The following is an 18,298-nucleotide window of genomic DNA, read 5'->3' as shown; positions in this document are numbered from 1 at the left end:
TGTAGCCCACCAGGCTCCTCTGTCTTTGGGATTCTCCAGGAAAGAATACTAGATATTGCCATTCCTTTATCCAGGGGATCTTCCCAACTCGGGGATCAAACCCGGGTCTCCTGCACATTGCAGGCAGATTCTTTACCATCTGAGCCATCTAGAAAGCCCACAATATTATTGGGTCAACATAAAAACTTGTTTTAATATCTATTCTAATTATTACTTTATAGATGACATTTATAAAACTTTTAAAAAGATACATGATTTTTTAGCGTGCATCTACACTTAAGACAGGTAAAAAGACCCTGGTGCCTTCTGCCCTTGTCACCATGGTGACAAGGGAGTCATCTTTATCCTCCAATACTCACAGTCTTCCCTCCACCCTCACCTGGAATCCATTCAGCTAATCTCATCATGTCCTTTGTCCCTGTTGTTAGTCATTTCAAGAATCCCAGTCTCTGCATGTTGTCTATCCCCCTGTGTTCTAATCCTACAAGGCTTTGTGCAGCCTTATTGTATCCCCTTCTTCCCAGCCATGAAATCCTTCTTTGTGTTCTCTAGTGCTCAAGGTCTGCCATCATCAAATTCTCCTCTATCTTCAGCCTCTTCTCTAATCATCCCTGTCACTCTCTTGCTCCAAGGACACCTGGACACACTGTCTCTGTCCCAGCCAGTTCAGTTCAGTTGCTCAGTCATGTCTGACTCTTTGCAACCCCATGGACCACAGAACTCCAGGCTTCCCTGTCCATCACCAACTCCCAGAGTTTACCCAAACTCATGTGCATTGAGTCAGTGATGCCATCCAACCATCTCATCCTCTGTCATCCCCTTCTCCTCCTGCCTTCAATCTTTCCCAGCATCAGGGTCTTTTCAAATGAGTCACCTCTTCCCATCAGGCGGCCAAAGTATTGGAGTTTCAGCTTCAACATCAGTCCTTCCAATGAACACGCAGGACTGATCTCCTTTACGATGGACTGGTTGGATCTCCTTGCAGTCCAGGGGACTCTCAAGAGTCTTCTCCAACACCACAGTTCAAAAGCATCAATTCTTTGGCACTCAGCTTTCTTTATAATCCAACTCTCACATCCATATATAACTACTGGAAAAACCATAGCCTTGACTAGACGGACGTTTTTTGGCAAAGTCTCTGTCCCAAGGACCCTGCTTCTCTGGGACTCCACTAAAGGGATGCTGCTGTTACCTGCATAACCTCTCCTTGCAGGCCTGGATGAGAGGCCAGAGTTCTTGCTTCTGTAGCATCTCAGTGTCGTTTCCTGTCTCCAAACTCTAGCTTTGAGTTTCGTGTACATTATGTCACCTACTGCCCAATCAAGATGTCTCTATTGATGACCGCTCCTGAACTCTAGGTTATTGTCTTTCATTTCTCTAGGTTCTAGCTCCTCGCTCACTGTCACTGCCTTCAGTACTATGCCTATCTAAATTGTTGGCAATTTCAATTCACAAGATGATTATTCTTTAACACCCCAATTTCTCTATTCCTTGAACCCACCTCCTCCAATAATCTTGTCTTCCCCTACATTGCCCACTCGTTCCCATGTTCATCACCAGGATTGGCTCATAATTTGTGGGGCCCAGAGAAAAAGGAAAATTTAGGGTCTCTGTTTAAAAGTTATTAAGAATTTGGGGATGGTAACAGCAGTACAGGTACTTGGTTGATAACCAAGTACAGGCTCTGTGAGTCAGGCTCTGTGTGGCTGCATAAGGTTGCATGCCATAAAGCCAGCCTCACTTGTAACTTTGACCGTATAATTGCCAATAGTGGAAACCTTCTCATAATGTGAGTTTCATGCATCCCATTCTCTTCGTCCTGCTTTCCATCTTCTCTTTCCCTAGTATACGAACACCAACATTCCCTTGACCCTACAGACCTTCCAGTCCATCGATCCTATCACTTTTCAGGGTTTTCACTTACTTGTCTTGACTCCCTTCTTTACCCAGATTAGACGGCTTGCCCATCATTATAATCACTCTTTTCAACTCCTTTACCATCTTTCACTTTATTTCCTTAATTAGCAAACCCAGAATCCTGACTGAGCCCAACTCACTACCACAGTATATGGCTGGTAGACACACAGCCATGTTCATCATTCTCGCTTAAATCAATGACCACAAATTTCAACTGGACCCGTAATTCCTCCAGGCAGTCATTTATTTTCCTATTCCCCTCAAACAGTGATTCTATACCATTTGCTTTCTTCTTAAACCTTCAACATCGCACTCATAACCGATGACTTCACTGAGAAGATTAAAGCAATCGGGCGAGAATTTCCAAATTCCCATCACCACACATCTGCAGGCATAGACTCTGCCTTTATCACCATGGATGGCCATTGCATGCTGATCTGCAAAGCTAATCCTTCCTATTTCCACTGGTTGTCATCCACTTTCATCTATACAAGGACATAGTTCTAGCAATTTTTCCCCCTGTCTCTGATGTTATTATTATTCTTTGCACAACAGTCAGGGTAGTCCTTTTTAAAAATATGAGTCAGATCATGTCGTTCCTCTGCATAAAAATATGGTCTAGTCACTTTTGAAAAAGAAAAATAAAACTGGTATGGGGGTATGTGTGTGTGTGTGTGTGTAGTGGGATGCTTCTGTCTTAAGTCTCCTTATAAAGCTATAATTAAAACGTAAGGAACTAGCTCTGTAGTGGAAAAAACATTAATGAAATAAAATAGCCCAGAAACAGACCCATAAATATGTAAAAACTTGATATATGACTGAGCTGGCATAACGAATTAGTGAGGAGGGGAGGGACTGTTTGTTAAATGGTAATGGTAATGTTTTCACGTGGAAACAAATAAAATTGGATTCTTGCTTCACGTTCTAATTGAAGACCCAATTATAAAGAAACAAAGCACTAAACTTAGGAGAAATAAAAGTGACCAACTTAATGACCTTGAGTTAAGGAAGGAGTTCTTAAATCACGAAAAGTACCAGTCAAAAGATAAGATTAATAAAACTCACTATATTAAAATTAAAACTTCTATTTATCAAAATATACTATAAATATACTATATACTTTTGTGATAAAGTCCACAATTTGGGAGAAGATAATGGCAACCCTAATGTAAAATGAGAACATTAATGTACAATAAGAAAATGATAAGTACAATGATCAATAAGCAAATGAAAAGTTGCTTCACTAATAATCAGGGAAATAGAAATGAAACCACATTAGACTGGAGAAGGAAATGGCAACCCACCCCAGTGTTCTTGCCTGGAACATCCTGGGGACGGAGGAGCCTGGTGGGCTGCCGTCTATGGGGTCGCACAGAGTCGGACATGACTGAAGTGACTTAGCAGCAGCAGCAGCCACATTAGATATCATTTCATGCCAAACTGGCAAAGATGTAAGAGTTACTAACTCAAAATATTGGCTGTGATATGGAGCTATACAAAGTTTTATATACTACTAATGGGGGTGTAATATCTAATTACCAAAGCCTTAGAGAACAATTTGGCAAAACTTAGTAAAGTTGAACTGTGTACAGCCCATGAGCCCAAGTGTCTACTCGTTCACATTGGCACTGTTGAAATTGACAATGCCAATATTTTCTTACTTATAAAGCAAAGATCAGTGAAACTATGTATTTGTTACATTTAAGTATACTTTAAAAGTCATAAGTATATTACAAAGTACAAATAAAAGTATAAATTAGTGAAAATGTATATTTTCTAATATAAACTATTATTAGATTAAATTAATCAAAATACAGTAATCAAAAAATAACACTCCATAAAACTTTAAAATTACAATTAACAATAAAAATTTAAAATAAAAATAGCTTTTTAGTGCAATTTTGAGATTAAAGGGAAAAAATGGAGGGGTGAAGGGAGGAAGAAGAAGGAATGTAGAAAGAAGGGGTATCGGTGGTGTCATCCTTGAATTCTGAGGGGTTTTGGTGCAAGTTTTTCCATCTGTCAGAACTCTGTTTACACTAGTCGAGGGATGCTAAAGATGTACGAATAAGCTAGGTAAATCTTCTCTTATGATTTGTTCATCTTCAAACAAACATCTCTTGTTCTGCAGCTTGGAAAAAATCTTTTATGAACATTTGACTCTTTGTAGTAGTTAATATCTCTTTACTGAAACCAAGCTACAGAGTTTGTTATTTAAGCCTTTAGTAATCTCAGCAGTTAGCTTTCTAGATTCCAGAAAATTACCACTGCTCTGAAACAGCCTTTGTCCAAACACAAAGCAAAACAAAGAGATAAAAAGTTCCCACCACTGAATATGTATTATTTTTGCCAGCAACCTCACCCCTTTTATCCCTTTTGAAGTCCACTATTTTGTGGTAAAGGCTATGTTTTAATTCTCTAGTAATTTTCTTTTAAGGAGGTTTTACTTTTTTCAATATTTAGGAAGAAGACTTTTCAAAAAACAGATGTAAAGTGAATACAGTCTTAACAGATGTGTCCTTGACTTTCCCCCTGTGCATTTAAAGAGGATAGGGTGACTTCAGGCTGATTTTCTTGGGGAGAGAAGAGGAGTGATGGGTAGATGGGGTTTATTTGGTGTGTGTATATTCCTGTCTTACCAGGTCTCAAGTCTTATAAAACTGTGATAATCAATATCACAACATTGTCACATCTACAGACCACTATAACCAGCCACAGGACCTCTGCCATCCAGGCACTGCTCAAAGACCTGGAGGAGCAAGGCAGCTGCGCTGAGTCAGGGCACCTAGTGCTTCAGGTCAGGCATGCCGGGGTTCATCAGTAGGAAAGGGGAACTTTTGAAAATACACATTTATCACACACTGAATTTTAATTATCTACTTCCTCTTCTGTAATCTGGGGCTTCCCTGGTGGTTGTGGTAAAGAATTCACCTACAGTGCATGTCTGATTCCTTGGTCAGGAAGATCCCCTGGAGAAGCAAATGGCAACCCGCTCCAGTATACTTGATGGAGAATCCCGTGGACAGAGGAGCCTGGCAGGCTACAATCCATGGAGTCCCAAAGAGTCAGACATGACTTAGTTTCTCAACAACAACATCTTTAATTCACACTCAGATCAGAATAGTGTCTGCTTTGTTCATTCTAGCACATTACCTGTCTCATAGCACATTCTCACTATTTGTTGGGTTGCATTGAATTATCTTAATAAGAAATGTGCCAAACATATATGGAAAATCTAACCAATAAAATACTTCACAGAACAAAAGGAGGTGGAATGTTTTTGAACTGAAAGACTATTGTAAAAATATAAACACTTACCAAATTATATCTTAATCTGTAGTCCTAGCTTCAACCTGCCCCTGAACTCCAGACTCAATTTTTTCCAACTATTTAACATCTTCTCTTGGATGTCTGTTAGGCACTTCAAATTTAATACATCCAGTACCAGTATATATATATGTGTGTGTGCTGGATATTTTCCATATCTCCAGATCCTCTTTCTAATTTTCCCCACTCTGCTCTGTGTTCTGACCTCTATGGGCTCCCTTGCTCTCAGACTTCTGATTGGTTTAGTCAGTGGGAGACATGTGTACGAAGAGTACATGTGGAAATAGATATAAGGATGTTAAACCAAAAAGGATAAAATAGAACATTTGTTGGCTGAATTCATCAATAAAGGCACACTCACCCAGGATTTGAAATTAGTATATTAGCTCATGTACCTGGGAGTGACATAAACATTTTGCTAGACTGGTAAATTAAGGCATGGATTTAATAATGGCTCACATTCCATAGAGATTAAAATGCTAAAATTTCCTTGGCATTCTATAGAGAAAGGAATCTAAAAACTCAGGAAGATGAGAATGTTATGATAAATGTATTTATGTGAACTATTTAGTTATTCCTCTCCCCCCTTTACGTGACTTAACTATGCTTAGTCGCTGTCATGTCCGACTCTTTGCCACCCCATGGACTGTAGCCCGCCAGGCTCCTCTGTCCTTGGGCAAGAATGCTGGAGTGGGTTGCCATGCCCTCCTCCAGGGGATCTCCCGCATTGCAGGTGGGTTCGTTATGGTCTGAGTCACCAGGGAAGCCCCTTAGGGGACTTAATGATGCCTAAATAATAATTGCGAAGAGAGTACCAGCATCTTTGAAAAACTCTGGCTCTGTGCTGTAAGCTAGAGCTGACATTGAGGAATTCTGCAATGGAACTGGGTTCCCTGATTTCAGTGGAAATAACGGGGTGCACTGAAACAATGAGGTTAGGTATTGGTGTTCAATGAGAGACAAAGAGGGCCAGTTATCAAAAACCACAGAGATGTAACAGTATAAGAAACAGCTTACTGGACATCTGTGGTGATATTTAATTGATTCACTGGATTGCAAAGCAGAAATGATGATAGACAGTCAAAAGTTCTGTTGGATATAAAGTAAACAGAGAACTTCTAGGTCTGGTGGAAGAACCCTGACTTGAGTCACAGAATAGGGATTCTTGGGTGACTTATTCAATTTATAGATTTAATCCAGTCCACAGTCTCAGATCCCTTTCATTGAAAGGAATGTTGGGTTTCTGGACTCCTTTAAGAAAGAATGTGACAACACTTCAAGCCTTTCCCAGAAAAACCTACAGGGGGACTGTATACTGGAAAAAGGAAAAGTGCTCATGTTTTCGAGTGTTATTTGATAGTGACTCTGAACTGACACTAATCCTCAGAGACCCAAATGTTCCCCTGATCCGGCAATTCAGAATTAGAACTCCTGAGGTCAGGTGATATAATAAATTTTGACCTGAGTCTATTTCGAGTGGGTTCAGTGGGGCCACAGGACCATCCTATGGTTATTTCTCCAGTTCCAGAATGTACTTAAATACTTCATTGTTGTTCAGTCACTAGGTCATGTCTGACTCTTTGCGATCCCATGGACTGCAGCACACCAGGCTTCCCTATCCTTCACTATCTCCTGGAGTTTGCTCAGACTCATGTCCATTGAGCCTGTGATGTCATCCAACCATCTTGAGGTGTTTGTGGTGGCTCAGACAGTAAAGAATTTGTCTGCAATGCAGGAGAACTGGGTTTGAGCCCTGGGTTGGGAAGATCCCTGGAGAAGGGAATGGCAACCCACTCCACTATTCTTGCCTGGAGAATCCCATGGATTGAGGAGCCTGGCAGGCTACAGTCCTTGGAGTCCCAAAGAGTCCCTAACACTTACACACTTGGAAACTGGCAAAATCTTGTTGGTTCTTTGAATCATAGAATGAGTAGTATAGTAGTGGGAAGGACCAAGCATGAGCCCCTATAACTGGTTTCATCTTCCAAGACAGTAAACTGAAGCAATTCACATCCCTAGAAGAAATTTCTATACTAAGAGCACCATCAGATCATGAATTGTGTGGTGTGTTGACTCCTACCACATTCTCATTTAGCTCACCCATTTGGCCAGTGCAATCACTAGATATGTCTTGGAGAATGACTATGAATTATTGCAACATTAATCAAAGGTTATTGTATTTTCAACTGCTGTTCTAGATGTGCACATTTTGGGGGATAAAATAATCACAAATCTGGCACCTAGGTCTATGAAAAGATTTGCTGTAGGCCAAGCAAAAGCAAACCATCTGTCTGTCTGAAATTCCTAATAGCAAAGTAGTCAGAACCAATTTGCCTTCATTTGAGAAGAATAGCAATACACAGTCATGGTCATACCACAAAGATGTGTCAATTCTTCTTCTGGTGTAATATAACCCAGAAGGACATTGATTATATTAATGTCTTTAAAAAATGATGTTGGTTCATTTCTGAATTTGTTCCTATTAACATTTCTCCTTCCCTTTAATAGGAATGTTTAGACCATTTGCATTTAATGTGATCATCAGTATGATTGAATATCAGATATAACATTCTGACATTTTACCTTATTTGGTGATGGATATTTTTGTATTCTTATAAATATTATTGAACACATTTCTAAGGGTGCAATTAAGCTACTTGGAAAAAGTTAAATATTTTTGAGTCTTACTTAAAATCTTTTTTAGGTGGGACAAGAGAAGTCTTGAGTAAAGGGAAGTTATTGTTTAGATTGGATAAAAAAGCAAGACTCAAGTTTATGTTTCCTACAAGACACCTGATATAAAAATAAAGACAGAAAAGTGTGATCCCACTGTCCACTGGGGAACAGCAAACTTGTTGAAATTCTAAGAATAAAGTCTAATAATTAACTGAAAAAAAAACCACAATTAGATTAAAAGTTAATTGATGGGGAAAATATATCCTATTAACACTAATAAAAGTAAAGCTAGCAATGTCAGCTAAAGTAGACTTCAGAGCAGGGACTCTAACCAGGAATAAATAAGGGGATTTTCAGAGAGATAAACGTGTCAATTAATCAAGAGGATATAACAACCCTAAATGTTTATGTATGTTAAGTATTTTTTACAAAATGCATAAAGGATAGATGTTTTTCCAAAGAAGATATACAAATACAAGAGATATATGAAAAGGTGCTCAACCTGATGATTACTAATCATCAGGGAAACTGAAACCAAAATAACAGTGAGGTATTACCTCATACTAGTTAGAGTTTTTGTTGTGTAGTTGCTAAGTTGTGTCTGACTTTTTTGTGACTCCATGGACTGCAGCCCTCCATGCTCCTCTGTCCATGGGATTTCCCAGGCAAGAATACTGGAATGAGTTGTCATTTCCTTCTCCAGGGGAGAAGGATCGACCAGCATCCCCTGCACTGGCAGGCAGGTGCTTTAGCACTGAGCCAGCCATTAGGGAAGCCCATCTGTTGGAACAGCGATCATCAAAGAGACAAGAGATAGCAAGTGTAGGTAAAGATGTGGAGAGAAGGGAACCCTTGTGCACTCTTGGTGGGAATGCAAATTGATACAGCCACTATGAAAAATAGTATAGAGGTTCCTCAAAAAAGTAAAAATAGAACTACCACGTTATTCATTAATCCCACTTCTGAGTATATGGCCAAAGGGAATGAAAACAAGATATCTAAGAGATATCTGTACTCCCTTATTCTTTGCAGAATTATTCACAATAGCCAAGATAAAGAAACAACCTACAAGTTCATCAACTGATGAATGGATAAAGAAGACGTGGTATGTATAAACAGTAGAACATTATTCATTCATGCTAAACAGAGGTAAATGCTGTCAGAGATTAAATGGTATCACTTATACATGGAATCTTAAAAGAAAAAAAAACCTGTTGATTAAGAGACAAGGAACAAAAATTCACACTACCATCTAAGTTGATGCACAAAAAACTCAGCCCTACTAGAAATAGAAGGGCTAAAAACATAGCTAACAGGAAAAGACTGAATACTTTTCTGCAAGGTCAGAAAATGATGAGGATTTTTGTACTCATCACTTCCACATTGTTCTAAAAGTCTTAGGTAGTGCAATAAGGCAAGAAAAAAAAAATGGAACAGAAACATTGAAATGGGAGAAGTACAGTTATCTTAATTGCAGATGGCATATAGAAAATCATACAGAAATTCTACCCAAAAAGTCACTAGACCAATAAGTAAATTTAGCAAGGTTGCAGGATATAAGTTCAATACATAAAAATTAATTGTGTATCCACTCACTTCAATTGAATAAGTGGAAAGTGAAATTAAAATAATTTAAAAATTTAAATCATTAAAACCTGTTATCATGTAGAATAACATCAAGCATATGAAATTTTAGGGATAAATTTTACAAAAGACGTACAAGATCTGTTACAAAACATTTTTGAGAGAAACTATAAAAGATATAAATGAAAGAAGAGGTTAAAGTATCTTCATGGATCAGAGGAATTAATATTATCATGTTGGTTCTCCCCAAATTGACCTATAGATTCATGCAATCTCAGTCTATCATCAGTATTTGTGTGTGTGTGTCTTAGTTGAAAAGTTGAATCTGAAATATGTATGGAAATACAAAGGATCTAAGATAGTCAAAATAACCTTGAAAAAGTTGAGTGATTTACACCACCTTATTTCAAGACTTATTATAAACTGATGCTAACCAACATAATATAGAATTTGCATAAAGAAAAAAAATCAAGGCTGAGAGCTCAGAAATAGAGCCAGACTTATATAGTTAATAGTTTTTGTTTTACAAAGGCACCAAAGCAATTTATTGGGAGAAAGAATAATCTGTTCAACAATTGAGCTGGAACAAATATGTGGCCATATTTAATAAAACACCAACCCCAACCTTACCCAAATGCAAAAATCAGGATGGGCTACATGAACTGTGAAAGTTAAAACTTTCCAACTCTAGAAGAAAACATAGAAGAGAACCTTTGTGGATTACATTAGCCAAGGGTTTATTATATATTGACATATTACTGAAATCACAATCCATCTTTTTCTCTTAAAAGATAAATTTGAGTTCATTAAAATCAAGAACTTCTGTTCTTTGAAATATACTTCTAAGAGGATGATAAAACAAGTTACAAGTCAATAAAGAATGTTTTAAGACTTGACTTCTGGCTTTCTCACTGCTCTTGACTGGAGTGTACATCCATGCAAACTTTGATTGTACTAATTTGTCAATGTGTGTAAAAATGTTAAAATGTTTCGGGTATTGTCCTGAGGAGAGAGTTGGGCCAACTCTCAAAGATGTAAGCACAAAAATATTAGTTGTATCAAATTACATTGGGTCCACTGGACCAAAGTGGAAATAACCTAAATGTATGAAAGTGTTAGTTGCTCAGTCATGTCCGATTCTTTGCTACCCTATGGACTGTAGCCCACCAGGCTCCACTGACCATGGAATTTTCCAGGCAAGAATACTGGAGTGGGTTGCCATTCCCTTCTCCAGGGGATCTTCCTGACCCAAGGATTGAACCTGGATCTCCCTCATTGCAGGCAGATTCTTTACTGTCTGAGACATCAGGGAAGCCCACATGAATAGTTACGTATAAATTATGACATATGCAATCAATAAATAGTAAGCAATCATAAAATTATGATGTATATTGGCTTTCCTTGATCTGGAAATGTACCTATTATACATTGAAAAAGAAGTTGTACCTATGACTGATTCAGTTGATGTATGGCAGAAACTAACACAATATTGTAAAGCAATTATCCTCCAATTGAAAGTTTTAAAAAGTCACAAATCATCATATATATGATGAGTAACTTATGTACATATATAATATTCACTTATACATGCATATGAATAGAGAACAGTCTGGAGAGATGTGTGTTGAAATATCAAGAAAGGTGATTTCTGAGGGGTGAGACTGAGATAATTTCTGCTCTCTTTTTTATACCTTTCTCAACATTTGATTTTTTAAAACAAAAAAGCTTAATTTTTTTTCTTACTTTCTGAACTCAAGTCTTTCCAAAGATCTCAGAATATGAAAGCTGGAAATGACTCTTGGGATCTCTCACTCACTGTTTCCGTTGTTGCCATAAGTCATGGTTTGAGTTCTTCTTACCTGTAACCTTCCTATGACTACAAAAAGTCCCTCCTTTCCCTTTATACTGGCAGCTGAATCCCTTATATCTCCAAATATCTATTCCATTTTGACTCTGCTGATTATAAAGCTAGACCCAGTTCCAACTTCTAACTGTCAAGTCACCTACATAGTGTTTTGCACATTGGTGTTTTCTGCACACTGTATCAGACTGTGAGATCAGGTAACATTTCCTGTCCATGCTTACCACCCACATAACTGTCTGGTCGGTGATAATATGCTGCTAGACCAACTTTCCTCTGTGACTTCCTTTATTTCTAACCTTCTCCCTAAAAACCTCATTTAGATCTGTGAAAGCATGGAAGTTGGTATATTGCTATTCTAGCACAACAAAGAAGAAAGGTTAGTTCTCGAAGAAGCAAAATGCAAGATTCCACATATCAGGATCTACTGCCAAGCCCAATGCATGGAAGGCTCCTGCTTGGGCACTTTAAAGAGTTCCAAAAGGATCACCTTGAGCATTAGAACTAGGGACATTGGTAAGAAAGGCAGGATAACAATCTATTATGACAGTTTGATCATGGACCTCTTAGTTAACAAGAAGTCCATTCCATTTCCCACAAAATAGGGATATATCACCTACCAAGAATGGCTTTCCAAAGCATAAATAATTGATGTAACATGCTTGGCACAATTTTTGGCTCATGGAAAGCACCTTCATAGTGGCTCTTGTTGCACTGATGTAGAAAAACAGGCTAACACTTGTGTTGTAGATAATTTTCACTTTGCTCACACAGGTTCATATTGGAATATGAACTGCTTTACGTGACCTTCTCAGAGGAAACTTTCCTGAACCCAACCTAAGGTAGACTCTGTCCTTGCTGAAATGTGCCTCTGATTTGTTTTCACTTTATTGACTCCTCTTACTGGAATGTCATTTCATGAGGGCAGGACTAGTGTCTGTACCATTTATTACTATTTCACCAATGCATAGGACCATACCTAGAACATAGTAGGCACTCAGTGTGTGCTGTTGAATGAACGAATGATGGTTTTAGTCACCCTCCAAGTCCTATCTTCCATGAAGGCTCTTGACTCCTTGATGAATGAATCATTCCTTTCTCTCAGTTCCTATCATGCCCTAACGTAAGTCATCAGTTATCACACACCTCACAGGGCCCATTTACTTCTCTATTTTTCACTCTAGACTCTGAGGTGTATTGAAGGCATTAACTGAGTATCTACTATAGTGCTTGGCATGAAAGTGCAAGCTTAGTCACTCAGTCGTGTCCAACTCTTTGCGACCCCATGGACTGTAGCCTACCAGGCTCCTCTGTCCATGGGATTTCCCAGGCAAGAGTACTGGAGTGGGTTGCCATTTACTTCTCCAGAGGATCTTCCTGACCCAGGGATTGAGCCCAGGTCTCCCACATTGTAGACAGACGCTTTACCATCTGAGCCACCAGGGAAGTCTTTGACATGGGAGACTTTAAAAAATTGTTGAAAAATTACAATTGAATGGTCTATACTGATGTGATAAAATTTCACAAGAACTATGAAAGGGGCCAAACGGGTTTTGAGGGGGCTATTTGATCTGAGCCTTAAGGCTGAGGGTGCCTGAAATTTTGTTTGCCTTTTAGTGACATGGGCAGGGAAGAGGGTGAACCTTGATCAACTGCAGGTGTCTAATGGATATTTATTCCTGCCTCTCCATTTGATTTGTTGTTATTATTTGTATTCAGTTTTTTAGGGATTTTTGCTTTGGATGAATATTTAAGTTAGCATGATGTATCACAGAGCAGTTATGCATAAATGTCAATTATTATAGAGAATCCCAGTATAGGTTAGATTACCTACGCTGAAATCTTGACCGAGGTCCCTCCTATCTATTTCACATACTTGGACCTCCTTTTATTTTTAATTTTTAAAATTTATTATTCTTTTATTTTGGCTATGCTGAGTCTTCATTGCTTTCCCGTGGGCCTTTTCAAGTTGTGCTGAGCGGGGGCTACTCTTCGTTGCGGTGCTCAGCCTCCTCATGAGCTGCTTTCCCTTGTTGCAGAGCACAGGCTCTAGGCGCATGGGCTCAGCAGCTGTGGTGCATGCTTTAGTTGCTCCACGACCTGTGGAATCTTCCTGGACCAGAGATCAAACCCGTGTCTCCTACATTGGTAGGCAGATTCTTCTCCACTGTGTCAGCAAGGAAGTCCCCCTTGCACCTTCTTCTAATTTCCATTCCCACTGCTTGCCCCACCATTGCAAGTGCCTCACCATCTCCCATCTAGAGACACAGCAGTCTCTATTGCCATCATTATCTGCCAGCTTCAGTATAGTATCCTTATTAGATTGAAGTTCCCAAAACTCAGTACCAGTCTTGTCATTTCCTTTCTCAGAAACCATCCATGTTTCCCCATCAACTACAGAGTCATTCTTTTAAGACCCATAATATTACTCTAAACTGACTTTGATTTGTTTCCAAACTACCTTTCTAGAAGCCTGTGTGATTCCTGTATGCTTTAAAATATCCGTTTTCTGGACCTGTGTTCCTGCCTTTCCCCCAACCTACAATACCTTCCATCTCATTTCTGTATAACTAAATCTTATCTACTCTTTTAAGTCCCAACTCAAATACCACCTCCTCTAAGAAGACTTTACTGATCATCTCCTCTGGTTTTAAGTTTGTATAAAACTGTCTCTTCTGAAATTTATACTTTACTTTATTTTATTTATTTACGTGTTGAAAAAATTGTAAGTTGCCTATTGGAATCACCTTAGAATCCCCCAGGGCCTTAGCACAGTGTTTCCATAGATAGTAGGGACTCACTACATTTTTATAAACATTTTTAAAAATCACCAAAGTGATATCTGCACATATAAACCATTTAAACAGTGAGAAAAAGTTATCAAGTAAGAAGAATGAATCCACAACCTTTTCTTCCCCATTTGTTCCTCCTAAATTTCCCAGCTATAACCAATATTGTGAATTTCTAATACACATTTCAAAAAGTGTTTATGGATATACAGGGATATAGGCATCCTTTTTTTCTTTTTTTTATACAAATGGGATCATACTTAATATCTTGCCTTTTTCACAATAGATCTTGGAATTTTTTCCATATTAAATGCGGATTTACTCAATCTTGTTAATGCCAATTTGTACATACTTATGCAGTAATAATTATAAGATATATTTTTATTAATGAGATTTGCAATCAAATGTTAGGCTTTCCCAATGGCTCAGCGGTAAAGAATCTGCCTGCAGTGCAGGAGCTGCAGGAGCTACGGGTTCAATCCCCCAATAATGAAGACCGCCTGGAGAAGGGAATGGCTACCCACTCCAGTGTTCTTGCCTGGAGAATCCAAGGGACAGAGGAGCCTGGCGGCCTACAGTCCATGGAGTCTCAAAGAGTTCAACACGACTTAGTGACTGAATAGAAAGTGAAACAAAGTGAAGTCGTTCAGTCGTGTCCAACTCTTTGCGACCCCATGAACTGTAGCCCACCAGGCTCCTCCATCCATGGAATTTTCCAGGCAAGAGTACTGGAGTGAGTTGCCATTTCCTTCTCCAGGGGATCTTCCTGACCCAGGGATTGAACCCTGGTCTCCCGCATTGTAGGCAGCCGCTTTTACCGTCTGAGCCACCAGGGAAGACCAATGACTGAATTGTTATTCACCATTCAAAGAAGTTGCATTTAGCAAATGTAAGCACTTTTATTTCCCCAAAATTGAATTTCCTCTGGGTATTTTCAGTTTTAATTCTGGACCACTGAAATGGTAAAAATGGCATCATATTATTCTTTTGTGTTTATTTAGCTATCTAATATTTTCTTATTTTTTCTTTTTCATATTCCATTTCAGAGAATCGCCTCCTCTTGCACTTGGTCTAGTTTTCTATTGTTTTTAAGAGCTCTTCCATATTAATGAAGTTTTGATTTTCTTCTGTTGGTTTGTCATTAATAGTTTTTTTGTCGTTGTTCTTGTTATAATGGTCATATTTAACCATCTTTTCTTTTTTGTTTTCTGGTTTTATATCTTGTTAGAAAGACTTCCTCAATTCCAGGAATATTTTTTAATAGCTCCTATTTTCTTTTAATACACATGGTTTCATTTAGAAAAAATAAGTTCTGTATTAGAACCACTTTGAATTAACTTTAAGAATTAAGAAAGGGATTCAGGTTATTTTTTCTAAGTGACAAGCCAAGTGTCCCAACACAGTTAATTATCATTCATCTTTTCCTCACTGATTTGAGATGATCTTTTAAATATAAAGTAAATTCCTTATGTATTTGACTTTATTTCTATCAGACTCTATATTCCAAATATTTAATTGATCTCTCAGTACCAAACTCTTTTAATTATTGTAGTAATTACTGTAGTAATGTATTTTAGTATTTGGTAGAGCTAGTCCCCCTTCTTTTAATAAAAAACTTTTCTGGCTCTCTGGCAGGTTCCCTGTGTTTTATTTCCCATCTGGATACATTTTACTATCTTTGAAGAGAAAATTTAAGATTCTGTTGATTTGTTTTACTAGAAAAATGCTGAATTTATAGATTAATTATGGTGAACTGGTAAGCTTCCAAATTGAATTCTTCCTTCCATTTAAGTCTTCTAGTGAGCTCCCCAGTAGATATTTAAGTTTGCACATTTCATATTATATTTATTCCTAGGTACTACTAATTTTTGCTGATGTAAATGAGGTGTTTTATTATATTTTCTTACTAGTTATTATTTCAGTATGGAAGCTGTTGATTTTTAGATTTCAATTATAAAAGCTGATATCCCTACTGAATTTTCTTAAAGGTTTTAGTAGGTTTTTTTTTTTCCAGTTAAATCTAGATTTCAAAGGTATAAAGTCAACTGCAAATAATAATTTTACATCTTCCTTTTCAATTTTTACATTTATTTCTTTTGATTAATTGCACTTGCTGATATCTCCTGGAAAATGTTACATAGTAGTGCTTATAATCACTTTGGCTCATTCATGATTTTAGGGGTAATACTTCTAGCGCTTCATCTGGTGTTAAGGAAGCATCTATCTAGCTATATATGGTTAGGAGTCTGTAAGTGAGTGCATGCATATGCACACATGAATATGTGTTTAATTGAGGGGTAGATGCTGAATTTTATTTAGTACCTTTTAAGCAAATTTGAATGAGTTATACAGTTTGCAACCTCTGACCTATTAACACACAATTAAACTGATACTTTTCCTGACATGGAGCTATCCTTGGTTTCTTAGGTTGGACCACAGTGTACTTCCTGCTTTAATGTCTTGCTGGCTTCTGTTTTGTGAGTAGTTTATTGAAAATTAATAGTAAATGAAATTTAAATTGGTCTGTAGTTTTCTTGTGTTTGTCTTTTTTTGGGGAAAAAAAAAAAGGTTTTACCTTCATATACAGAAATTGAAAAAAATCAGTAGAAAGAAGACAACAACTCAAGCTAAAAATGGGTAAAGGATATGGGTAAAGGATATTATGCAGCTCTCGAAAGAAGAATTAGTGATGGCTAAAAAATATATGAAAGCACTCTCAACATCACTTGTAACTTGAATTCAAACTGCTAACACCTGAAGGCTGCCTTCCTAGTGTCACATAAAGAAAGAAGGACATCCCTGTTTATTCTGTCAGTAACGATGCTCTTTTTTGGCCTCGTAGCTCCCAGTTCTAAGAAGCACTGAAGCTTATCCTTGGAGACATTTGGGTTTTAATTCTTGTAACAGGTAAAGAAAAAGTTCAGTGTTCTCTACAAACAGAAGAATCCTTTAAAGATAGTAGATTTTCCCTGATATCTGTTTAAGATTGGTTTCTAAACTGGGCTAAGCAACTTCCTTCAGTAGTGTAGCTCTGATGCTCTGGCATAAACTTTCACATGGAACTCAGCTTCTTTGGAAACACCCGACATGTTACAACACAAGCAAGTTGTTTTAGACATCCCAGGGTCTGTTTCTGCATCTACAAAATGGTAGCCTTGACGGACTACAAGCAGGATGAAAGGAAATCATGTCCATTGAAGCCTTTTACAAATGTAATAAAGTCTGAAATGTTATTAGTATCTGAAAAATCACAAGCAGAGCCAGCCATGTAAAAACTTGGCCTCTCAGGTTAAAGTGTCATGTTTCCCGTGCTAAATAAATCAGCCTCTGTAGGAGAGGAACTTTCTCACATGGCTGCCTTCTCTGTCTCTCTGCTCCCTTCCTATGCTTCCTGAAGCCTTATCCTCACCACCAGCCCCACTTCTGCTGCTCCACAGAGTCTGCTCATGGAGAGAAGGAAAGGTGGAGGAGCTTAGACAGACTTGTTCCTTCCATTCCCTGGTGGCAGTGTCTAGCTATTTCTCATTCTGCTCATTTGGGCTGCGAAGTCAGTGAGGCACAGTTTCTTTTCCACCTGGATATCAGTCCTACACTTAACATATGCGTGGAAGGTGAGGCTACTCACGAGACACAGAGGCACAGGACTCCGGGCATAGACTCGCTGTCTCTTAGCAGATAGTTGCCATCCACTCTTTCCTTGAGCAGCAGGGTCTCACAGTCTCGCTTGGACAGAGGGCCATGGTAATAAGGCAGATCCATGGGGAGCCCTCCGGTACCCCAAGTCGAGGGATGAATCTGAGGAGAGAATTGGAGGCAGCTGGCCTAAATGGGATGTGTGGAAATACCTCTTCCTGCTCTGGCTTGTAGGAGTGAAATAAGGTTACTCTGTGGGACTCAGATAGTTTCACAAGATTCAGGAAATGAGAGAGGTGGGGTGATGAAGTGACCAAGGCTTTTCAGCCTATAAGTGGCCCAAGTATGACTCACGGAAGTGGGTTAAACTATGAAATACACAGTGGAATCAACAATGTTTGTGGCTCAAGCTCAATGCTGAACACAAGCGCCTCAGAACTGGTTGCAGCCGTCCTTGTAGTTCACCCTAAGTCACCAGTTTTCAGCTTCTCTGGCTCGTGGCATCCCTTCC

General features: G+C 38.5%; 1 protein-coding gene across 2 annotated transcripts in view; it reads right to left on the bottom strand.

Annotated features, from left to right (window-relative positions):
- The window catches only part of SH2D1B (SH2 domain containing 1B), a 30,659-nt gene extending 12,596 nt beyond the window's left edge, over positions 1 to 18,063 (bottom strand). The window contains exon 1 of one of the 2 annotated variants that reach the window (XM_043450803.1): positions 17,780 to 18,063. In XM_043450803.1, coding sequence (XP_043306738.1) covers positions 17,780 to 17,913 — 134 coding nt within the window. In that variant the 5' untranslated portion in view covers positions 17,914 to 18,063. The remainder of the gene's footprint in view (positions 1 to 17,779) is intronic. The other variant, XM_043450809.1, reaches the window with a different exon arrangement.
- Positions 18,064 to 18,298: the final 235 nt, after the last annotated feature.

This window comes from Cervus canadensis, chromosome 2, assembly GCF_019320065.1.
Source record: "Cervus canadensis isolate Bull #8, Minnesota chromosome 2, ASM1932006v1, whole genome shotgun sequence".
NCBI lineage: Eukaryota > Metazoa > Chordata > Mammalia > Artiodactyla > Cervidae > Cervus > Cervus canadensis.
Note: the sequence above shows the minus strand (reverse complement) of the source record. Positions and strands in the feature narration are given on the sequence as shown.